At 54.0% G+C, this 24,813-nt stretch overlaps 1 protein-coding gene across 1 annotated transcript; it reads right to left on the bottom strand.

Annotated features, from left to right (window-relative positions):
- Positions 1 to 125: 125 nt before the first annotated feature.
- Positions 126 to 24,331, bottom strand: LOC121340081 (DNA (cytosine-5)-methyltransferase 1-like; the record flags this gene model as incomplete). Its single annotated transcript, XM_041412477.1, has 30 exons — positions 24,197 to 24,331; positions 23,100 to 23,207; positions 20,756 to 20,993; positions 20,636 to 20,708; positions 20,452 to 20,542; positions 19,715 to 19,755; positions 19,551 to 19,602; positions 19,207 to 19,290; positions 19,004 to 19,113; positions 18,806 to 18,924; positions 18,637 to 18,729; positions 18,109 to 18,115; positions 17,441 to 17,573; positions 17,097 to 17,180; positions 16,894 to 17,003; positions 16,697 to 16,815; positions 16,528 to 16,620; positions 15,597 to 15,748; positions 11,645 to 11,832; positions 10,707 to 10,896; positions 9,407 to 9,504; positions 9,172 to 9,319; positions 8,410 to 8,525; positions 7,552 to 7,753; positions 7,339 to 7,472; positions 7,077 to 7,250; positions 5,715 to 5,936; positions 4,003 to 4,195; positions 2,298 to 2,388; positions 126 to 257 (listed from the first exon to the last, which is right to left on the bottom strand). Coding segments are annotated over exons 1-30 (3,730 nt in total), but the record flags the coding sequence as incomplete, so codon positions are not given.
- Positions 24,332 to 24,813: the final 482 nt, after the last annotated feature.

The following is a 24,813-nucleotide window of genomic DNA, read 5'->3' as shown; positions in this document are numbered from 1 at the left end:
CTGCAAAACCCCGGCCGGGCACGGCTCGGCCAGACCCGTGAGACCCTTCCCAACCTTCCCCAGCTCCAGACCTGTGAGACCCTTCCCAACCTTCCCCAGCCCCAGCTCCAGGAGCCGGCCCTCACCTGCCTGGTGGAAGCCCTCGGAGAGGCCGCCACAGCCGGAGAACACGTCCAGCGTCCTGAGCTTGGGCGCCCGCGGCGCGGCCGGCCGCTGCTCGCTCCGCTCCGCGCTCGCCGCCTTCCCTTTGCCCTTCCCTGCAAAACCCCGGCCGGGCACGGCTCAGTCCCTGCTCTTCCTCCTCCTCCTCTGGTCATCCAGCACCTCCCACACCCTTTTTTACCCTTTTTCTGCCATGTTTTTACCCATTTTTTTACCCCTTTTCTGCCCCCTTTCCACCCCATTTTCTGCCCCTTTTTTACCCATTTTCTGCCCCTTTTCCATCCCATTTTTCAGCCCCTTTTCCACCTCATTTTTCAGCCCCTTTTCCACCCCATTTTCTGCCCCCTTTTTACCCATTTTCTGCCCCCTTTCCACCCCATTTTTTGCCCCTTTTCCACCCCATTTTCTGCCCCTTTTCCACCCCTTTTTCTGCCCCCTTTTTTACCCATTTTCTGCCCCCTTTCCACCCCATTTTTTGCCCCTTTTCCACCCCATTTTCTGCCCCTTTTCCACCCCTTTTTCTGCCCCCTTTTTTACCCATTTTCTGCCCCCTTTCCACCCCATTTTTTGCCCCTTTTCCACCCCATTTTCTGCCCCTTTTCCACCCCTTTTTCTGCCCCCTTTTTTACCCATTTTCTGCCCCCTTTCCACCCCATTTTTTGCCCCTTTTCCACCCCATTTTCTGCCCCTTTTCCACCCCTTTTTCTGCCCCCTTTTTTACCCATTTTCTGCCCCCTTTCCACCCCATTTTTTGCCCCTTTTCCACCCCATTTTCTGCCCCTTTTCCACCCCTTTTTCTGCCCCCTTTTTTACCCATTTTCTGCCCCCTTTCCACCCCATTTTTTGCCCCTTTTCCACCCCATTTTCTGCCCCTTTTCCACCCCTTTTTCTGCCCCCTTTTTTACCCATTTTCTGCCCCCTTTCCACCCCATTTTTTGCCCCTTTTCCACCCCATTTTCTGCCCCTTTTCCACCCCTTTTTCTGCCCCCTTTTTTACCCATTTTCTGCCCCCTTTCCACCCCATTTTTTGCCCCTTTTCCACCCCATTTTCTGCCCCTTTTCCACCCCTTTTTCTGCCCCCTTTTTTACCCATTTTCTGCCCCCTTTCCACCCCATTTTTTGCCCCTTTTCCACCCCATTTTCTGCCCCTTTTCCACCCCTTTTTCTGCCCCCTTTTTTACCCATTTTCTGCCCCCTTTCCACCCCATTTTTTGCCCCTTTTCCACCCCATTTTCTGCCCCTTTTCCACCCCTTTTTCTGCCCCCTTTTTTACCCATTTTCTGCCCCCTTTCCACCCCATTTTTTGCCCCTTTTCCACCCCATTTTCTGCCCCTTTTCCACCCCTTTTTCTGCCCCCTTTTTTACCCATTTTCTGCCCCCTTTCCACCCCATTTTTTGCCCCTTTTCCACCCCATTTTCTGCCCCTTTTCCACCCCTTTTTCTGCCCCCTTTTTTACCCATTTTCTGCCCCCTTTCCACCCCATTTTTTGCCCCTTTTCCACCCCATTTTCTGCCCCTTTTCCACCCCTTTTTCTGCCCCCTTTTTTACCCATTTTCTGCCCCCTTTCCACCCCATTTTTTGCCCCTTTTCCACCCCATTTTCTGCCCCTTTTCCACCCCTTTTTCTGCCCCCTTTTTTACCCATTTTCTGCCCCCTTTCCACCCCATTTTTTGCCCCTTTTCCACCCCATTTTCTGCCCCTTTTCCACCCCTTTTTCTGCCCCCTTTTTTACCCATTTTCTGCCCCTATTCCACCCCATTTTTCCGCCCCCTTTCCACCCCATTTTTTGCCCCTTTTCCACCTCATTTTTCAGCCCCTTTTCCACCCCATTTTCAGCCACTTTTTTACCCCATTTTCAGCCACTTTTTTACCCATTTTCAGCCCCTTTTTTACCCATTTTCTGCCCCTTTTCCACCCCTTTTTCTGCCCCTTTTCCACCCCTTTTTCTGCCCCTTTTCCACCCCATTTTCTGCCCCTTTTCCACCCCTTTTTCTGCCCCTTTTCCACCCCTTTTTCTGCCCCTTTTCCTGTCTTTTCCCACCCATTCCTGCCCCTTTTCCCATCCCTTTCCCTGCCCTTTTCCCACCAGCTTTCCACCCTTTTTCCACCCTTTTTCCACCTTTCCCAGCCTCACCTTTCCCTTTCCCCTTCCCCTTCCCTTTGTTCCCAGAGCTCCGGGCGTGGTTGGGAGGATCCTCAAAGCTCTTGGTTTTGGCGTTGTAAGCCTGGAAAAAAAAGGAAACAAAAAAATCCCCATTTCACCAGAAGGCAACTTTTCTCCATCCCTGGTGTCTCCAGACCTCCAGGAACCCATCCAGATCTCCAGGAACTCATCCAGACCTCCAGGAACCCATCCAGATCTCCAGGAACTCATCCAGACCTCCAGGAACCCATCCAGATCTCCAGGAACTCATCCAGACCTCCAGGAACCCATCCAGATCTCCAGGAACTCATCCAGACCTCCAGGAACCCATCCAGATCTCCAGGAACTCATCCAGACCTCCAGGAACCCATCCAGATCTCCAGGAACTCATCCAGACCTCCAGGAACCCATCCAGATCTCCAGGAACTCATCCAGACCTCCAGGAACCCATCCAGATCTCCAGGAACTCATCCAGACCTCCAGGAACCCATCCAGATCTCCAGGAACTCATCCAGACCTCCAGGAACCCATCCAGATCTCCAGGAACTCATCCAGACCTCCAGGAACTCATCCAGATCTTTTGAAACCCCAGTTTAGCACCAAAGATTCACACCCCAAAATCTCAGAACCGGCCCCAAATCCATGTCCTCCATGGAAAACCCACCTGCAGACACCAGAACCCCAAATTTACTTCATCCCTGGTGCCTCCAGACCTCAAGGAACTCATCCAGATCTCCAGGAACTCATCCAGACCTCCAGGAACTCATCCAGATCCTTGAAACCCCAGTTCAGTACCCAAGATTCGCTCCCCAAAATCTCAGAACCGGCCCCAAATCCAAACCCTTCCATGGAAAACCACCCAGAACCTCAACTTTGCTCCATCCCTGGTGCATCCAGACCTCCAGGAACTCATCCAGATCTTTTGAAACCCCAGTTTAGCACCAAAGATTCACACCCCAAAATCTCAGAACCGGCCCCAAATCCATGTCCTCCATGGAAAACCCACCTGGAGACACCAAAACCCCCACTTTTCTCCATCCCTGGTGTCTCCAGACCTCCAGGAATTCATCCAGATCTTTTGAAACCCCAGTTTAGCACCAAAGATTCACACCCCAAAATCTCAGAACCGGCCCCAAATCCAAGCCCTTCCATGGAAAACCCACCTGCAGACACCAAAACCCCCACTTTTCTCCATCCCTGGTGTCTCCAGACCTCCAGGAACTCATCCAGATCTTTTGAAACCCCAGTTTAGCACCAAAGATTCACACCCCAAAATCTCAGAACCGGCCCCAAATCCAAGCCCTTCCATGGAAAACCACCCAGAACCTCAACTTTGCTCCATCCCTGGTGTCTCCAGACCTCCAGGAACTCATCCAGATCTTTTGAAACCCCAGTTTAGCACCAAAGATTCACACCCCAAAATCTCAGAACCGGCCCCAAATCCATGTCCTCCATGGAAAACCCACCTGGAGACACCAAAACCCCCACTTTTCTCCATCCCTGGTGCCTCCAGACCTCCAGGAATTCATCCAGATCCTTGAAAACCCCAGTTCAGTACCCAAGATTCGCTCCCCAAAATCTCAGAACCGGCCCCAAATCCAAGCCCTTCCATGGAAAACCACCCAGAACCTCAACTTTGCTCCATCCCTGGTGTCTCCAGACCCCTCCTCTCCCCCTGGAATTCCCGTTGCCTCACCTCCAGGAAGTAGAAGCGGTCCAGGCCGCCGGCCGAGTAGTCCTGGATGCTCTCGGTCAGGTCCTCGCCGTAGACCACGGAGCAGCGGCCCTGGACCGCCCGGAACTCCACGGTGGCCTCCTCGTCGCTCCAGTAGAGCAGGTTGATGTCGGCGTGGTAGCTCGCCTTGGTGGACTTGTGGGTGTTCTCAGGCCTGGAGATTCCCGGGAAAACGCCGGGATTAGGGGACAACAGCGAGGTGGGTCCTCCTCTCGGTGGGGTTGGGGTTTGGAGAGGGGATTTTGGGTGGGATGGAGGGAAGATTGGGGGTGGGATGGGGAGTGGATTGGGGGAAAAGGGTTTTAAGGGAGCTTGAGGCATCAAGAGTTGGCCAAAAATGTCCCAAGATGTCCAAAGACGTCCCACGACATCCAAAGAAGGGCAAAGAAATCCAAAGACGTCTCAAGACATCCAAAACTGTACCAAAATCTCCAAAGATACCCAAAAAAACCCCAAAGGCATCCAAAGAAGGCCAAAGAAATCCAAAGACGTCTCAAGACATCCAAAAATGTCCCAAAATCTCCAAAGATACCCAAAAAACCCCAAAGGCACCCAAAGAAGTCCAGAGACATCTAAAGACATGCCAGGACATCCAAAAAGGTCCCAAAAAAGCCAAAGATACAAAAAAAAAAAAATCCAAAGAAGTCCAAAAACATCTCAAGACATCCAAAAATGTCCCAAAATCTCCAAAGATACCCAAAAAACCCCAAAGGCACCCAAAGAAGTCCAGAGACATCTAAAGACATGCCAGGACATCCAAAAAGGTCCCAAAAAAGCCAAAGATACAAAAAAAAAAAAATCCAAAGAAGTCCAAAAACATCTCAAGACATCCAAAAACATCCCAAAATCTCCAAAGATACCCAAAAAACCCCAAAGGCACCCAAAGAAGTCCAAAGACATCTAAAGACATGCCAGGACATCCAAAAATGTCCCAAAATCTCCGAAGATACCCAAAAAACCCCAAAGGCATCCAAAGAAGTCCAAAGACATCTCAAGACATCCAAAAATGTCCCAAAATCTCCGAAGATACCCAAAAAACCCCAAAGGCATCCAAAGAAGTCCAAAGACATCTCAAGACATCCAAAAATGTCCCAAAATCTCCGAAGATACCCAAAAAACCCCAAAGGCATCCAAAGAAGTCCAAAGACATCTCAAGACATCCAAAAATGTCCCAAAATCTCCGAAGATACCCAAAAAACCCCAAAGGCATCCAGAGACATCCAAAGACATTTCAAGACATGCCAGGACATCCAAAAACCTCCCAAAATCTCCAAAGATACCCAAAAAACCCCAAAGGCATCCAAAGAAGTCCAAAGACATCCAAAGATGTCCCATCAGGATTCTCCAAGTCCATGGATTTCTACCCCAATTCCCAGCACTGCTCACGCCACCGACCCCAAATCCTCATCAAATTTTGGCAGCATTTTCCCAATTTTGGAAACCCTCATAGAACCGGGGACAAAATTCCCGATTTTGAGGCCAAGCTTGGGACAATCCTCCCAATTCTGTGAGAGTTCTTCCAACTGGGAAGGTCCAACAAGGATCGTCCAAGTTGGGAAGTCAACCAAGAACCTCCGAAGATTTGGGCCACCACACCAAGCCCCGCTTTCACCACCAACTCCAAACCTTCCCAGCCCCCTAAATCCCCCCAAAAAAACCCCCGGATTTGGCACCTGTAGAACTTGTAGATGCAGAGTTTGATGTCGGCCTCGTTGGGCTTGCCGTTGCCGCGCAGGCTGCAGAAGATGCTCTTGATGCGGCCCACGCGGAACGGGTCGGGCGCGTCCAGGTTGCTGCCCTTGATGTACTCCGAGTACTTCCGGTAGTGCTCGGGGTGCAGCTCCTCGTCCACCGCCTCCTTCTTGGGCCTCTTGGCCGGGCTGGCCGGCTTCACGCTGGGGAAATCGGGGAGAAACGTCCCGAAAAACGTCGGGACGTGGAGTTTGGGAGGGTGGAGTTGGAAGGGTCTTGGAGGGGGTTTGCCAGCCTTGAGTGCGGTTTGTGCACCGGAAGTTGGGTGAAGATTTGGAATTGGAGGATTTTGTGGGGTTTTCCAGCTTTGACCCCAGTTTTTATGTCAAAATTTGGGTGAAGATTTAGACTTGAGGGAGCTTGCAGGAGTTTTCTAGCCTTGACCCCGATTTTTTTTTTCTCAAAATTTGGGTGAACAGTAAGAATCGAGGAATCTTGGAGGGGTCTTCTAACCTTAACTGGTTCTTTAATTCCATAATTCCAATTTGTCCACCAAAAGTTGGGTGAAGATGTGGAATTAAGAGATCCTGGAAGGGTTTTCCAGCCTTGATTCCAAATTGTTCACCAAAAGTTGGGTGAAGGTTTGGAATTCAGGGATTATGGAGGGGTCTTCCAGCCTTGATCCCAAATTGTTCACCAAAAGTTGGGTGAAGATGTGGAATTAAGAGATCCTGGAAGGGTTTTCCAGCCTTGATTCCAATTTGTTCACCAAAAGTTGGGTGAAGATGTGGAATTAAGAGATCCTGGAAGGGTTTTCCAGCCTTGATTCCAAATTGTTCACCAAAAGTTGGGTGAAGGTTTGGAATTCAGGGATCTTGGCTGGGTCTCCTAACTTTAATTGGTTCTATGATTCCATAATTCCAATTTGTCCACCAGAAGTTGGGTCAAGATTCGGAACTGAAAGATCTTGTGGGTTTTCCAGCCTTGATTCCAATTTTTTTTTTTCAAAAGTTGGGTTAAGAGTTGGAATTGAGAGATCTTGGAGAGGTTTTAGAGCCTTAACTCCATAATTACAATTTACCCCCCAAAATTGGGTTAAAATTTGGAATCTCAGAGGGATCTCCCAACTTGAATTCTCCGATCCTGCAATTCCCAAATTCCAATTTGCCCCCAAAACACATCATCCCACCAGAGCCACCTCCCAATCAAACAACCGAAAACCAAATCTGGGGTAATTCTGATGCCAAACTTCTGGAACTTCAGGACACCAGACCTCCATTTACAGGTGGGAAGACCCCAAAAATCCCCGAATCCCACCCCAAAGGTGAGGTCCCCAAACCCACCTGAAGGAGAAGGCGTCTGGCAGCAGGTAGACGCCGTCCCCCACCCGGTACTGGACGCCGTTCTTGGTGGCCACGGCGTAGAACATCTTGCCATCGGCCTCCTCCAGCGGCTCGGCCACCTTGGGGATCTCCTTGTGCCTCACCTCGTCCAGGCGTGCGCAGCTCAAGCAGAACCTGCTGGAACATCACCACGTTCTCCAAAAAAATCCATTTTTGGGGCGGGAAGAACCCAAAATTTCAGGTTTTCCACCCAAAAACTGACTTGTACTTGTTGTCCTCGGTGGGCTGCGCGTCGGGCGGGCTCTCGAAGCGCGCGTACTCCTGGTCGTACCACATCTGGTAGAAGTAGGTCCTCCCATCGTCTTCCACCATCTTGATCTCCGTGTCCAGCCCGCCCTGAAGGACAAAACCAGCGGGGTGGCCGGCATCGGCCGCGCTGACCGGCACCGGCCGGACCCCGCGGCGCTGTCCCCACCTCCATGGCCCAGTTGTCCGAGGGCGCCTTGTAGATGACGTTGACCTTGCCGTGGATGTAGGACAGCTGCATGTCCTCGCACTCGTCCACCAGGAACAGCTCCAGAGGGTCCGAGGTGGCCCCCAGGACGGTGTCCGAGCCCGGGCAGAACCAGTGGGCGTGGAACATCTGGCCACTGCTGTCCTCCCACATGGCCGTCACCCTGAGGGGCGCCGAGGTGTGAGAGGGGACGTCCCTGTGTCCCCAACCCCATGGGTGCAAGGAGAACACCCCTGGCTTGGTGGGATCATCAGGGATGTTCCCAACCCACAGGGGAAGGGAGAACCCACCTGGCTTGGGGGGATCATCAGGGATGTTCCCAACCCACAGGGGAAGGGAGAACCCACCTGGCTTGGTGGGATCATTGGAGGTGTCCCCATGTCCCCAACCCACGGGAGTAGGGAGAACCCACCTGGCTTGGTGGGATCATCAGGGATGTTCCCAACCCACAGGGGTAGGGAGAACCCACCTGGCTTGGTGGGATCATGAGGGATGTCCCCAACCCACGGGAGTAGGGAGACCCCACCTGGCTTGGTGGGATCATGAGGGAGGTCCCCAACCCACGGGAGGAGGGAGACCCCACCTGGCTTGGTGGGATCATGAGGGAGGTCCCCAACCCACGGGAGGAGGGAGACCCCACCTGGCTTGGTGGGATCATGAGGGAGGTCCCCAACCCACGGGAGGAGGGAGACCCCACCTGGCTTGGTGGGATCATTGGAGGTGTCCCCATGTCCCCACCCCACGGGAGTAGGGAGAACCCACCTGGCTTGGGGGGATCATCAGGGATGTCCCCACCCCATGGGAGAATGGAGAACCCACCTGGCCAGGTAGAGGGGCTTGGTGGGGTCGTCGGGGCTCACGGACACGCAGTCGCCCACCTCCAGCGTCTCGGAGTCGATGCAGACTCGTTGGTAATAATCCTTCTTGCCGTCGCTCTGCCGGGGCACGGGGCCGTTACAGGTACCGGCCCCACCTGGATGGGGCCCTCACCTGGATGGGCTCCCTCACCTGGATGGGCTCCCTCACCTGGATGGGCTTCCTCACCTGGATGGGCTTCCTCACCTGGATGGGCTCCCTCACCTGGATGGGTTCCCCTCCGCGGGAGGGGCCCCCCTCACCTGGGAGGGTTCCCCACCTGGATGGGCTCCCTCACTTGGATGGGGCCCTCACCTGGATGGGCTCTCACCTGGATGGGCTCCCTCACCTGGATGGGCTCCCTCACCTGGATGGGTTCCCTCACCTGCATGGGCTCCCTCACCTGGATGGGGCCCTCACCTGGATGGGTTCCCTCACCTGGATGGGCTCCCTCACTTGGATGGGCTTCCTCACCTGGATGGGTTCCCTCACCTGGATGGGCTCCCTCACTTGGATGGGCTTCCTCACCTGGATGGGCGTCCTCACCTGGATGGGCTCCCTCACTTGGATGGGCGTCCTCACCTGGATGGGCTCCCTCACCTGGATGGATTCCCCTCATCTGGATGGGTTCCCTCACTTGGATGGGGCCCTCACCGGGATGGGTTCCCCTCACCTGGCCATGTCCCCTCACCTTTCCAGGCCCCCTCACCTGCCCAGGTGCCTCACCTTGATGGGCTCCCCAACCCAGGAGATCCGGCTCTTGTTCTGCTTCTTCTTGCGGCCCTGCAGCATCTTCTTGGGCGAGGGCATCTCGGGGATGTTGTCATCGACCTCCTCATCCTCATCCGCCTCCCGCACCGCCAGGTTGGGACACCTGGGACGTCGCCAGGGATGTCACCGGGGGCTCAGGGATGGGGACAGCGGGGTTTGGGGACAGGGACATTGGGACAGGGCCACCCACCTCCTCTGCAGACACGCCTGCTTGCTGCGGCCGCTGCCCCCGAACTTGACCATGTTCTGGCACGCCTTGCACTTGCCACACTCGGGCTGCTGGCACACCTGGCACGGGACAGGGGACACCGGTGACACCAGGAACGCTCCTCCATGATCAACTCAACCAACTCGTGATGTTGATGTTGAGCAAGGTTGGAAGATCTTCCAAAACCAACCAACCCAACCCATGACATTGACATTGGCATTGACCAAGCTGGAAAAGCCCTCCAAGATCAACCCAACCCATGACAATAACATTGACCAAGACTGGAAAACTCCCCAAGATCAGCCAACCCAACCCAGGGAGGTGATGTTGGCCAAGACTGGAAGACACCTTCAAGACCAACCAACCCAACCCATGACGCTGATGTTGGCCAACACTGAGAACCCTTCAAGACCAACCAACCCAACCCGTGATGCTGATGTTGGCCAACACTGGCAGTCCTTCAAGACCAACCAACCCAACCCATGACGCTGATGTTGGCCAACACTGAGAACCCTTCAAGACCAACCAACCCAACCCATGACGCTGATGTTGGCCAACACTGAGAACCCTTCAAGACCAACCAACCCAACCCATGACGCTGATGTTGGCCAACACTGAGAACCCTTCAAGACCAACCAACCCAACCCATGACGCTGATGTTGGCCAACACTGAGAACCCTTCAAGACCAACCAACCCAACCCATGACGCTGATGTTGGCCAACACTGAGAACCCTTCAAGACCAACCAACCCAACCCATGACGCTGATGTTGGCCAACACTGAGAACCCTTCAAGACCAACCAACCCAACCCATGACGCTGATGTTGGCCAACACTGAGAACCCTTCAAGACCAACCAACCCAACCCATGACGCTGATGTTGGCCAACACTGAGAACCCTTCAAGACCAACCAACCCAACCCATGACGCTGATGTTGGCCAACACTGAGAACCCTTCAAGACCAACCAACCCAACCCATGACGCTGATGTTGGCCAACACTGAGAACCCTTCAAGACCAACCAACCCAACCCATGACGCTGATGTTGGCCAACACTGAGAACCCTTCAAGACCAACCAACCCAACCCATGACGCTGATGTTGGCCAACACTGAGAACCCTTCAAGACCAACCAACCCAACCCATGACGCTGATGTTGGCCAACATTGGCAGTCCTTCAAGACCAACCAACCCAACCCAGTCCATGACACTGACATTGACCAAGGCTGAAAGACCCTCCAACACCAACCCATCCCCGCCCCACTGCTGGTGACCCTCGGTCACCTCGCAGACGCCGCAGCGCCGGCGCTTGGTGGCGTTCTCCTTGTCCTCCTCGCGCTCGTCCTTCTCGATCTGCTCCGAGAAGAAGGTGTCGAAGATGAGGTACACCAGCTTGGTGGTGGTGGCCTTGGTGGGACCCTTGTCCTTGTCGATGCGCGTGGGGTGGCGGATGGCCTGGCGCCGCACGGCTCGCCTGCGGCACGGGGACAGCGCTCAGGCCACGCCCGGGGACGGGGACACCACCCCGGGGACACCCAAGGGACCCCCACAGGTACCAGGTGGGGTCCCCAAAAGGTGTGGATAGATTTTGGGGACCCAACCCGGCGTCCTTCCCCCTCTGGAGCAGCACCAGGTTTGAGTTTGCCCAATTTTGGGAGGATCTTCCCAATTTTGGGAGGGTTTTTGTGATCTTGGGAGCATCTTCCCAATTTTGGGAGAATTCTCCCAGTTTTGGGAGGATCTTCCCAATTTTGGGAGGGTTTTTGTGATCTTGGGAGCATCTTCCCAATTTTGGGAGAATTCTCCCAGTTTTGGGAGGATCTTCCCAATTTTGGGAGGGTTTCTGCTCTGATTCCCAGTACTTCTCATGCCACTGAACCCAAATCCTCACCAGTTTTGGGAAGATTTTCCCAATTTTTGGTTGGACTCTCCCAATTTTGTGGTCACAGAACCCAAACCCTCCCCACTTTTGAGCAAATTCTCTTACTTTTGAGGTCTCTCTTCCCAAATTTTGGTTGGATTTTTCTGATTTTAGGGTTTTTGCCCCCAAACCTCACCTCCTGCCCAGGGTGACCTCACCCAGCTTCACAAGGTCCCTCATGCCCAGCATGAGAATCCCCAATTTTGGGCCGATTTCCCCAACATTGAGACCCCAGAGCCCAAACCCTCCCAAATTTTGGTCGGATTTTCCTGATTTTGGGTTTTTTGCCCCCAAACCTCACCTCTTGCCCAGGGTGACCCCGGCCAGCTTGATGAGGTCCCTCATGCAGGGCGTGATGAGCACCGGGGGCTCGTCGCTGTCGCCGGCCTCGTCGTAGCTCTCCACCTGCTCCACCACGAACTGGGCGTGGCGCAGCAGCGAGTCCTCCGTGAAACGGTTGAAGTTGAGCCCCGCCGGCGGCACCGTGGTCTGGGGGAATTTGGGAAGGGTTGGGATGAGTTGGAGATGGCCAGAAATGGCAGCTGACCCCTCCCCAGATCGCCCATTCCAAAGGTCATCAAGGTTGGGAACGGCTGGGATGGTTGGGAAGGGCTGGAGATGGTTTGGAATGGTTTGGGATGGTTGGGGATGGCTGGGAATGGTTGGGAAGGGCTGGAGATGGTTGGGAATGGTTGGGGATGGTTGGGAAGGGCTGGAGATGGTTGGGAATGGTTGGGGATGGTTTGGAATGGTTGGGAAGGGCTGGAGATGGTTGAGAAGGGCTGGGGATGGTTGGGAAGGGCTGGAGATGGTTGGGAATGGTTGGGGATGGTTGGGAATGGTTGGGGATGGTTGGGAAGGGCTGGAGATGGTTGGGAATGGTTGGGGATGGTTTGGAATGGTTGGGAAGGGCTGGAGATGGTTGAGAAGGGCTGGGGATGGTTGGGAAGGGCTGGAGATGGTTGGGAATGGTTGGGAAGGGCTGGAGATGGTTGGGAATGGTTGGGGATGGTTGGGAATGGTTGGGAATGGCTGGAGATGGTTGGGAATGGTTTGGGATGGTTGGGAAGGGCTGGAGATGGTTGGGAATGGTTGGGGATGGTTGGGAAGAGCTGGAGATGGTTGGGAATGGTTGGGAATGGTTGGGAAGTGCTGGAGATGGTTTGGAATGGTTTGGGATGGTTGGGGATGGCTGGGAATGGTTGGGAAGGGCTGGAGATGGTTGGGAATGGTTGGGGATGGTTGGGAATGGTTGGGAACGGCTGGGCATGGCCATTGACCCCTCTCCAGACCACCCATTCCAATGCTTGGGAATGGTTGGGAATGGTTGAGATGGTTTGCAATGGTTGGGGATGGTTTGGAACGGTTGAGGATGGTTTGGAATGGTTGGAGATGGTCTGGAATGGTTTGGAATGGTTGGGGATGGTTTGGAACGGTTGGAGATAGTCTGGAATGGTTGGAGATGGTTTGGAACGGTTGGGGATGGTTTGGAATGGTTGGGGTTGACCACAGTGGCACTGTCACCTCAAATTTATTGAGCTGGTGCCACCTCCTCCTCCTCCTCCTCCTGCTGACCCCATCCCATCTTTTCCACAGGGGAATAGTCCCCAGGAGGAGGAAGTGACACCATGGGGAGGTGACACCGCGGGGAGGTGACACCGCAGTGGCACTGTCACCTCCATCTTGTTGACCAGGTGCCACCTCCAGCATCACCATCCCCATTTCCACCCTTGTCCCATCTTCTCCATGCGGGAATTGTCCCCAGGATGGGGAGGTGACACCACGGGGAGGTGACACTGCAGGGAGGTGACACCATGGGGAGGTGACACCACGGGGAGGTGACACCACAGTGGCACTGTCACCTCCATCTTGTTGAGCAGGTGCCACCTCCAGCATCACCATCCCCATTTCCACCCTTGTCCCATCTTCTCCATGCGGGAATTGTCCCCAGGATGGGGAGGTGACACCATGGGGAGGTGACACTGCAGGGAGGTGACACCATGGGGAGGTGACACCACAGTGGCACTGTCACCTCCATCTTGTTGAGCAGGTGCCACCTCCAGCACCACCATCCCCATTTCCACCCTTGTCCCATCTTCTCCATGCGGGAATTGTCCCCAGGATGGGGAGGTGACACCATGGGGAGGTGACACTGCAGGGAGGTGACATGGTGGTGGCACTGTCACCTCGATCTTGTTGAGCAGGTCCTCGTAGCTGACGTGGCGGTTGTTCTGCAGGAACTCCACCACGATCTTGCTCATGTAGATCTTCTCCTGCATCAGCGCGAAGGTGGGCGCGTACTCCTCGCTCGGCTCCATCAGGATGTAGTCGGCAAAGGCTGGGAAAAGCCCCAAAATGGTGGGATTTTGGGGAAAAAAATGGGGGGTTCTGGGTAGGGGAGAGGAAAGGAATGGGGGAAAAGAGGGGAAGAGGAGGAAAAAAGAGAGAAAAAATAAAGGAAAAAGAGGAAAAAGGGAGGAAAAAAGGGGAAGAAAAAATAAGGGGAAAAGAGCAGGAAAAAGGAAAGAGGAGGAAAGAAAGAGAAAGGAAAAGAGAAAGAAAGAAAAAAAATAAAGGGGAGAAGAGCAGGAAAAAGGAAAGAGGAGGAAAGAAAGAGAAAGGAAAAGAGAAAGAAAGAAAAAAAAAAGGGGGAAGAACAGGAAAAAAGAAAGAGGAGGAAAGGGGAAAAGAGCAGGAAAAAGGAAAGAGGAGGAAAGAAAGAGAAAAAGAAAATAAAGGGGAAACAGGAGGAAAAAGGAGGAAAAGCAAAAGAGAAGAAAAGACAAGACAGAAAAAAAATGGAAAAAAGAGAGAGACAAGAAAAAGACGAAAGAAAACAAGAAAAACCAGAAAAATGAAAGAAGAAAGAAAGAGAAAATGGAGAAAAAAGGGAGAAAAAAAAATGGAAAAAAAGGGGTAAAAGGAGGAGGAAGGGAGAAGAAAGGAAAAGGGAGAAAAAGGAGGGGAAATGGCAAAAATCCTGAAACCCTCCCCACCAAAACCTCAAAAAAGCCCAAAATAACCCAAAACCAACCCAAAAAAAGCCCCAAATTCCCCCACACTGCAGGGAGGTGACACCACGGGGAGGTGACACCGCAGTGGCACTGTCACCTCCATCTTGTTGACCAGGTGCCACCTCCAGCACCACCATCCCCATTTCCACCCTTGTCCCATCTTCTCCATGCGGGAATTGTCCCCAGGATGGGGAGGTGACACCATGGGGAGGTGACACTGCAGGGAGGTGACACCACGGGGAGGTGACACCGCAGTGGCACTGTCACCTCCATCTTGTTGACCAGGTGCCACCTCCAGCACCACCATCCCCATTTCCACCCTTGTCCCATCTTCTCCATGCGGGAATTGTCCCCAGGATGGGGAGGTGACACCATGGGGAGGTGACACTGCAGGGAGGTGACACCACGGGGAGGTGACACCGCAGTGGCACTGTCACCTCCATCTTGTTGACCAGGTGCCACCTCCAGCACCACCATCCCCATTTCCACCCTTGTCCCATCTTCTCCATGCGGGAATTGTCCCCAGGATGGGGAGGTGACACCATGGGGAGGTGACACTGCAGGGAGGTGACACCACGGGGAGGTGACACCGCAGTGGCACTGTCACCTCCATCTTGTTGACCAGGTGCCACCTCCAGCACCACCATCCCCATTTCCACCCTTGTCCCATCTTCTCCATGCGGGAATTGTCCCCAGGATGGGGAGGTGACACCATGGGGAGGTGACACTGCAGGGAGGTGACACCACGGGGAGGTGACACCGCAGTGGCACTGTCACCTCCATCTTGTTGACCAGGTGCCACCTCCAGCACCACCATCCCCATTTCCACCCTTGTCCCATCTTCTCCATGCGGGAATTGTCCCCAGGATGGGGAGGTGACACCATGGGGAGGTGACACTGCAGGGAGGTGACACCACGGGGAGGTGACACCGCAGTGGCACTGTCACCTCCATCTTGTTGACCAGGTGCCACCTCCAGCACCACCATCCCCATTTCCACCCTTGTCCCATCTTCTCCATGCGGGAATTGTCCCCAGGATGGGGAGGTGACACCACGGGGAGGTGACACCGCAGTGGCACTGTCACCTCCATCTTGTTGACCAGGTGCCACCTCCAGCACCACCATCCCCATTTCCACCCTTGTCCCATCTTCTCCATGCGGGAATTGTCCCCAGGATGGGGAGGTGACACCATGGGGAGGTGACACTGCAGGGAGGTGACATGGTGGTGGCACTGTCACCTCGATCTTGTTGAGCAGGTCCTCGTAGCTGACGTGGCGGTTGTTCTGCAGGAACTCCACCACGATCTTGCTCATGTAGATCTTCTCCTGCATCAGCGCGAAGGTGGGCGCGTACTCCTCGCTCGGCTCCATCAGGATGTAGTCGGCAAAGGCTGGGAAAAGCCCCAAAATGGTGGGATTTTGGGGAAAAAAATGGGGGGTTCTGGGTAGGGGAGAGGAAAGGAATGGGGGAAAAGAGGGGAAGAGGAGGAAAAAGGAGAGAAAAAATAAAGGAAAAAGAGGAAAAAGGGAGGAAAAAAGGGGAAGAAAAAATAAGGGGAAAAGAGCAGGAAAAAGGAAAGAGGAGGAAAGAAAGAGAAAGGAAAAGAGAAAGAAAGAAAAAAAAATAAAGGGGAGAAGAGCAGGAAAAAGGAAAGAGGAGGAGAGAAAGAGAAAGGAAAAGAGAAAGAAAGAAAAAAAATAAAGGGGAGAAGAGCAGGAAAAAGGAAAGAGGAGGAAAGAAAGAGAAAGGAAAAGAGAAAGAAAGAAAAAAAATAAAGGGGAAAAGAGCAGGAAAAAGGAAAGAGGAGGAAAGAAAGAGAAAAAGAAAATAAAGGGGAAACAGGAGGAAAAAGGAGGAAAAGCAAAAGAGAAGAAAAGACAAGACAGAAAAAAAATGGAAAAAAGAGAGAGACAAGAAAAAGACGAAAGAAAACAAGAAAAACCAGAAAAATGAAAGAAGAAAGAAAGAGAAAATGGAGAAAAAAGGGAGAAAAAAAAATGGAAAAAAAGGGGTAAAAGGAGGAGGAAGGGAGAAGAAAGGAAAAGGGAGAAAAAGGAGGGGAAATGGCAAAAATCCTGAAACCCTCCCCACCAAAACCTCAAAAAAGCCCAAAATAACCCAAAACCAACCCAAAAAAAGCCCCAAATTCCCCCCAAAGCCCCTCCTCACCTGTGCTGAAGCCGATCAGCGCCTTCTCCCCGCCGTCGAAGCCCGTGATCCACCAGGCATTGATGGGCCCCAACTTCTTGGCTCTCACCCCACCTGCCAAGGCAAGAAAATCCGGACAATTCCCACCCGGGCATCCCAAAATCCCCCGGAATTCCGGGCGTTCCCTCACCGTCCAGGCAGGGGTTGTCGTCGTAGATGGGTTTGACGACGCCGCTGAAGTAGAGCTCGATGTTCCTCTCGATGAGGCCGGTGTCGAAGGGACAGAGGTGTCCCCTCTTGTCATAAACGCTGCCGGGGGGGACGAGGAGGGCGTGGGACACCATTCCAGAGGGAATTCCAGCAGGAATTCCCCCTCCAGGATCTCACCTGAAGGAGGTGACTTTGTGCTGGGGGAGGTCCTCGTAGCTCTCGAAGCCGTCCTCGTTGGCGTCGAAGATGGACAAGCGCTCGTCCGTCAGCATCTCCGGCTCCTCCAGCTGGATTTGGGGGGAAAAAAAACCCCAAAAAATGGGATTAAGGGATATTCCTGCTTTTCCTGAGCTCGGGGAAGGAGGGTTTGGATTCCTTACGGCGTCGTCAGGGTCCCCTTGGAAGAATTTGAGGTCGGGGTCGTCCAGGTACTGCCGGCAGTCGAGGCATTTTGGGGGGGTGGTCTGCGGGAGAGGGGAGGGAGAGTCAGCTTTTCCCAAAGTTATTCCTGGAATTATCCTGGATTTTGGCAAGATCTGGGGATTCCCATCAGAACCAGCCCCAGCTGTTTGGTTTTGGGAAGCTGAACGGGCTGGAAATGGGTTTGTGTTCCCATAGGATAATCCACCCTTTGGAATAATCAACTCGTCCCAAAAAAGCCTAAAATTTGGGAGTTTAAGGGATTAAGAAATCCCAAAAAAAACTGGAATGAGGAGAGACTTACTTTAGCAGGAGCAGTGATTTTAACCTGAGGGATTTCATCTTTGATTTCCGACCTGGGAGGGAAAAATGAAATCCTGGGATGAGGATGGAGCAGTGACGTCATCGTTGTCATTGTCACCGTCACCGGGACACGGCTCCGGCCGGGAATGTTCCCCTTTTCCTCACCCATCTTTGGTTTCCATTTTCATCCTTTTCTCATCTTGATCCTGGAGAAAAAGGCAAAAAAATGGGAAAAGGAGAAGGAAAACGCAATCCCAGCGTGGCCAAAATCCTGGGAAATCCTCCCAGGATGTCACAACAGAGCAAAATCCTGGGAAATCGCCCCAAAAACAACCCAGGACAGGTCTGGGATGTCACCACTGAACAAAATCCTGGGAAATCACCCCAAAAACAACCCAGGACAGGTCCAGGATGTCACCACAGACCAAAATCCTGGGAAATCACCCCAAAAACAACCCAGGACAGGTCTGGGATGTTACCACAGAGCAAAATCCTGGGAAATCACCCCAAAAGCAACCCAGGACAGGTCTGGGATGTCACCACTGACCAAAATCCTGGGAAATCACCCCAAAAACAACCCAGGACAGGTCTGGGATGTCACCACTGACCAAAATCCTGGGAAATCCCCCCAAAAGCACCCCAGGACAGGTCTGGGATGTCACCACTGACCAAAATCCTGGGAAATCACCCCAAAAACAAGCTGGGAAAGGTCCAGGATGTCACCACTGACCAAAATCCTGGGAAATCACCCCAAAAACAACCCAGGACAGGTCTGGGATGTCACCACTGACCAAAATCCTGGGAAATCACCCCAAAAACAAGCTTGGACAGGTCTGGGATGTCACCACTGACCAAAATCCTGGGAAATCACCCCAAAAAAGACCAGGGAAAGGTGAGAAGAAAAGACAAGACAGAAAAAAAATGGAAAAAAGAGAGAGACAAGAAAAAGACGAAAGAAAACAAGAAAAACCAGAAAAATGAAAGAAGAAAGAAAGAGAAAATGGAGAAAAAAGGGAGAAAAAAAAATGGAAAAAAAGGGGTAAAAGGAGGAGGAAGGGAGAAGAAAGGAAAAGGGAGAAAAAGGAGGGGAAATGGCAAAAATCCTGAAACCCTCCCCACCAAAACCTCAAAAAAGCCCAAAATAACCCAAAACCAACCCAAAAAAAGCCCCAAATTCCCCCCAAAGCCCCTCCTCACCTGTGCTGAAGCCGATCAGCGCCTTCTCCCCGCCGTCGAAGCCCGTGATCCACCAGGCATTGATGGGCCCCAACTTCTTGGCTCTCACCCCACCTGCCAAGGCAAGAAAATCCGGACAATTCCCACCCGGGCATCCCAAAATCCCCCGGAATTCCGGGCGTTCCCTCACCGTCCAGGCAGGGGTTGTCGTCGTAGATGGGTTTGACGACGCCGCTGAAGTAGAGCTCGATGTTCCTCTCGATGAGGCCGGTGTCGAAGGGACAGAGGTGTCCCCTCTTGTCATAAACGCTGCCGGGGGGGGACGAGGAGGGCGTGGGACACCATTCCAGAGGGAATTCCAGCAGGAATTCCCCCTCCAGGATCTCACCTGAAGGAGGTGACTTTGTGCTGGGGGAGGTCCTCGTAGCTCTCGAAGCCGTCCTCGTTGGCGTCGAAGATGGACAAGCGCTCGTCCGTCAGCATCTCCGGCTCCTCCAGCTGGATTTGGGGGGAAAAAAAACCCCAAAAAATGGGATTAAGGGATATTCCTGCTTTTCCTGAGCTCGGGGAAGGAGGGTTTGGATTCCTTACGGCGTCGTCAGGGTCCCCTTGGAAGAATTTGAGGTCGGGGTCGTCCAGGTACTGCCGGCAGTCGAGGCATTTTGGGGGGGTGGTCTGCGGGAGAGGGGAGGGAGAGTCAGCTTTTCCCAAAGTTATTCCTGGAATTATCCTGGATTTCGGCAAGATCTGGGGATTCCCATCAGAACCAGCCCCAGCTGTTTGGTTTTGGGAAGCTGAACGGGCTGGAAATGGGTTTGTGTTCCCATAGGATAATCCACCCTTTGGAATAATCAACTCGTCCCAAAAAAGCCTAAAATTTGGGAGTTTAAGGGATTAAGAAATCCCAAAAAAAACTGGAATGAGGAGAGACTTACTTTAGCAGGAGCAGTGATTTTAACCTGAGGGATTTCATCTTTGATTTCCGACCTGGGAGGGAAAAATGAAATCCTGGGATGAGGATGGAGCAGTGACGTCATCGTTGTCATTGTCACCGTCACCGGGACACGGCTCCGGCCCGGAATGTTCCCCTTTTCCTCACCCATCTTTGGTTTCCATTTTCATCCTTTTCTCATCTTGATCCTGGAGAAAAAGGCAAAAAAATGGGAAAAGGAGAAGGAAAACGCAATCCCAGCGTGGCCAAAATCCTGGGAAATCCTCCCAGGATGTCACAACAGAGCAAAATCCTGGGAAATCACCCCAAAAACAACCCAGGACAGGTCTGGGATGTCACCACTGACCAAAATCCTGGGAAATCACCCCAAAAACAACCCAGGACAGGTCTGGGATGTTACCACTGACCAAAATCCTGGGAAATCACCCCAAAAACAACCCAGGACAGGTCTGGGATGTCACCACTGACCAAAATCCTGGGAAATCACCCCAAAAACAAGCTGGGAAAGGTCCAGGATGTCACCACTGACCAAAATCCTGGGAAATCACCCCAAAAACAACCCAGGATGTCACCACTGACTAAAATCCTGGGAAATCACCCCAAAAACAACCTGGGACAGGTCTGGGATGTTACCACTGACCAAAATCCTGGGAAATCACCCCAAAAACAACCCAGGACAGGTCTGGGATGTTACCACTGACCAAAATCCTGGGAAATCACCCCAAAAAAGACCTGGGACAGGTCTGGGATGTTACCACTGACCAAAATCCTGGGAAATCACCCCAAAAACAACCTGGGAAAGGTCCAGGATGTCACCACTGACCAAAATCCTGGGAAATCACCCCAAAAAAGACCTGGGACAGGTCTGGGATGTCACCACCGACCTTCTCCTCCAGCTCCTCCTCCTCCTTCTCGACGTTCATCAGCTCCGGCTTCATCTCCCCGTTGACCTCCTCCGATTTCCGCTTGTTGGATCTGCGGGATCGACCCGGGACGGGGTTTTTTTGGGAATGGGGAAAGGTTTGGGATGGTGGGATGAGGAAGAGGAGGGTGACCTTTCCCACTGACCCTTTGGACAGGAGGCTGAGGATGGTCGGCTGCCGGCCGGAGCTGCGGGTGACGCGGGAGCTGGCCGGAGACTCTGCAGGAAAACAATGGTGGATCCCACCAGAAACCCCAAACCCTTACTTTTGGCATCTCCATTGGAGCGGCTCCTGCGGGATTTCCGCGCCCGCCCGGCGGGGCCGGAGCAGGACGGGGACGAGGACGCTGCCACCCCCTCCTCGAGCTCCATGGCCCCGTCCTCGTCCTCGTCGCTGCCGTAGGCGCCGTTCCCGGGGCACCCGTTGGGGTTGGGAGCCCCGGAGCCATTGGGGGCCGAGAGCTCCTGGTGCAGCAGCGCCTTCACCTTGGCCAGGTAACGCTCCTGGGGAGGGGAGCACCTGGAGCTGAGCCCCAATCCCGGGGTGCGATCCCAAATCCCACAGGGAAATGGAGACTGAGCCCCAATCCCGGGGGTGTGATCCCAAATCCCACAGGGAAAGTGGGGGCTGAGCCCAAATCCCAGGGTGTGATCCCAAATCCCACAGGGATTCGTGAGCCCAAATCCCACAGGAAAATGGGGGCCAAGCCCAAATCCCAGGGTGTGATCCCAAATCCCACAGGGATTTGTGATCCCAAATCCCACAGGGAAAGTGGGGGCTGAGCCCAAATCCCAGGGTTTGATCCCAAATCCTGGTGTTTTATCCCAAATCCTGGGGTTTCATCCCAAATCCTGGTGTTTTATCCCAAATCCTGGGGTTTTCCCGGAGTTCTCCAAGTGTCACCTGGAGCTGAGCCCCAATCCCGGGGTGTGATCCCAAATCCCACAGGGAAAGTGGGGGCTGAGCCAAATCCCACAGGGTGTGATCCCAAATCCCACAGGGATTCGTGAGCCCAAATCCCACAGGAAAATGGGGGCCAAGCCCAAATCCCAGGGTGTGATCCCAAATCCCACAGGGATTTGTGATCCCAAATCCCACAGGGAAAGTGGGGGCTGAGCCCAAATCCCAGGGTTTGATCCCAAATCCTGGTGTTTTATCCCAAATCCCAGGGTGTGATCCCAAATCCCACAGGGGGTGATCCCAAATCCCACAGGGAAAGGGGAGGCTGAGCCAAATCCCACAGGGATTCGTGATCCTAAATCCCACAGGGAAAGGGGAGGCTGAGCCAAATCCCACAGGGATTCGTGATCCTAAATCCCACAGGGAAAGGGGAGGCTGAGCCAAATCCCACAGGGATTCGTGATCCTAAATCCCACAGGGAAAGGGGAGGCTGAGCCAAATCCCACAGGGATTCGTGAGCCCAAATCCCACAGGGAAAGTGGGGGCCAAGCATGAATCCCAGGATGTGATCCCAAATCCCACAGGGATTCGTGATCCTAAATCCCACAGGGAAATGGAGGCTGAGCCAAATCCCAGGGTGTGATCCCAAATCACACAGGGATTCGTGATCCCAAATCCCACAGGGAAATGGAGACTGAGCCCAAATTCCAGGGTGTGATCCCAAATCCCACAGGGAAATGGAGGCTGAGCCCAAATTCCAGGGTGTGATCCCAAATCCCACAGGGAAATGGAGGCTGAGCCCAAATCCCAGGAAGTGATGCCAAATCCCACAGGGAAATGGAGGCTGAGCCCAAATCCCAGGAAGTGATCCTAAATCCCACAGGGAAATGGAGACTGAGCCCAAATCCCAGGGTGCGATCCCAAATCCCACAGGGATTCGTGATCCCAAATCCCACAGGGAAAGTGGAGGCTGAGCCAAATCCCAGGGTGTGATCCCAAATCCCACAGGGAAAGTGGGGGCTGAGCCCAAATCCCGGGGCTTTCCTGGGGTGTGATCCCAAATCCCACAGGGATTCGTGATCCCAAATCCCACAGGGAAATGGAGACTGAGCCCAAATCCCGGGGCTTTCCTGGGGTGTGATCCCAAATCCCACAGGGATTCGTGATCCCAAATCCCACAGGGAAATGGAGGCTGAGCCAAATCCCAGGGTGTGATCCCAAATCCCACAGGGATTCGTGACCCCAAATCCCAAGCAGAAAGTGGGGACTGAGCCCAAATCCCGGGGTTTTCCTGGGGTTTGATCCCAAATCCCACAGGGATTCAGGATCCCAAATCCCACAGGGAAAGTGGGAGCTGAGTGAAGTCCCAGGGTTTCCCTGGTTTCCTGGGGTTTTATCCCAAATCCTGGGGTTTCATCCCAAATCCTGGTGTTTTATCCCAAATCCCAGGGTTTTTTAGGCTTTTCCAGGTGTTTTATCCCAAATCCCAGGGTTTTTTAGGCTTTTCCAGGTGTTTTATCCCAAATCCCAGGGTTTTTTAGGCTTTTCCAGGTGTTTTATCCCAAATCCCAGGGTTTTTTAGGCTTTTCCAGGTGTTTTATCCCAAATCCCAGGGTTTTTTAGGCTTTTCCAGGTGTTTTATCCCAAATCCCAGGGTTTTTTAGGCTTTTCCAGGTGTTTTATCCCCATCCCAGGTTTTGGGGTCTCACCTCGGAGAGCTCCTCGCGGCGCAGTTTGGCCTCGAGCTCGCTGAGCTGCAGCTGCACCTCGGCCTGCAGGAAGCCGTGGATGAGGCTCAGCTTCTCCTGGACGCTCTCCTGGGGACACCGAGGGGACATTGGGGACACGAGGGGACATTGGGGACACCGAGGAGACATTGGGGACACCGAGGAGACATTGGGGACAGTGTGGGGACACTGGGGATGGAGGGGACACGGTGAGGACATGGGGAGCAGGAAGCCGTGGATGAGGCTCAGCTTCTCCTGGACGCTCTCCTGGGGACACCGGGGGGACACTGGGGACAGTGTGGGGACACTGGGGATGGAGGGGACACGGTGAGGGCATGGGGAGCAGGAAGCCGGGGATGAGGCTCAGCTTCTCCCGGACGCTCTCCTGGGGACCCCGGGGACATTGGGGACACAACGGGACATTGGGGACATGAGGGGGACACTGGGGACAGTGTGGGAACACTGGGGATGGAGGGGACATGGTGAGGACATCGGGAGCAGGAAGCCATGGATGAGGCTCAGCTTCTCCAGGACTCTCTCCTGGGGACACCGGGGACATTGGGGACACAACGGGACATTGGGGACATGAGGGGACATGGGGGACACAGCAGGGACACAGGGGACACGGCAGGGACATTCGGGACAGTGTGGGGACACTGGGGATGGAAGGGACAGAGGGGACAGAGAGGAAGGAAGCAATGGAGGGGACACTGGGGACAAAGCGATGGAGGGGTCAGAGGGGACAGCATGGGGACAGAGAGGATTGAGGGGACAGCACGGGGACACAGGGGACAGAAGATGGAGGGGACAGTGTGGGGACACAGGGGACAGAGAGGACTGAGGGGACAGTGTGGGGACACAGGGGACAGAAGATGGAGGGGACAGTGTGGGGACACAGGGGACAGAGAGGACTGAGGGGACAGTGTGTGGACAGAAGGGACAGAGGATGGAGGGGACAGCATGGGGACATTGTGGGCCACAGGAGAACTTCCCATGGGGACAAGGTGGAGCACGGAGGGGACACTTCCTGTGGGGACACAGGGACTGCCAGGTGACACCGGGGACATTTTGGGACTCACCTTCTCTCCCAGGTTCTCCTCATCCCGCTCCAAGTCCTGCAGCCTGGGGGGCACAGCCGGGGTCACCGGGGTGGGGGACACCGAGGGAGGGGACAAAGGGACACCGTGGGATGGCTCCAGAGGGGACAGTGGCATGGATGGGCCGGGAATGTGGGAATTCCGGGGTGGGGGAGGGGATGGGGGGGACAGGGACACCTCCAGTGCCACCGGGAATGTCCACAGGGATGTGGGGCTGGGACCCCTGGGAATGCCGGGATGGGGGTCAGGACCCTGGGATTGGGGACAGGACCCTCAGACTGGGGACAGACACCCCAGATTGGGGACAGGACCCTGGGATTGGGGACAGGAACCCCAGATTGGGGACAGGACCCTCAGACTGGGGACAGACACCCCAGATTGGGGACAGGACCCTGGGATTGGGGACAGGACCCTCAGACTGGGGACAGACACCCCAGATTGGGGACAGGACCCTCAGACTGGGGACAGACACCCCAGATTGGGGTCAGGACCCTGGGATTGGGGACAGGACCCTCAGACTGGGGACAGACACCCCAGATTGGGGACAGGACCCTCAGATTGGGGACAGGAACCTCAGTCTGGGGACAGACGACCCCGAT

This window comes from Onychostruthus taczanowskii, unplaced genomic scaffold (assembly GCF_017590055.1).
Source record: "Onychostruthus taczanowskii isolate IOZ18803 unplaced genomic scaffold, ASM1759005v1 scaffold396, whole genome shotgun sequence".
Classification (NCBI taxonomy): Eukaryota; Metazoa; Chordata; class Aves; order Passeriformes; family Passeridae; genus Onychostruthus; species Onychostruthus taczanowskii.
This window is presented reverse-complemented; position numbering and strand designations above follow the sequence as displayed.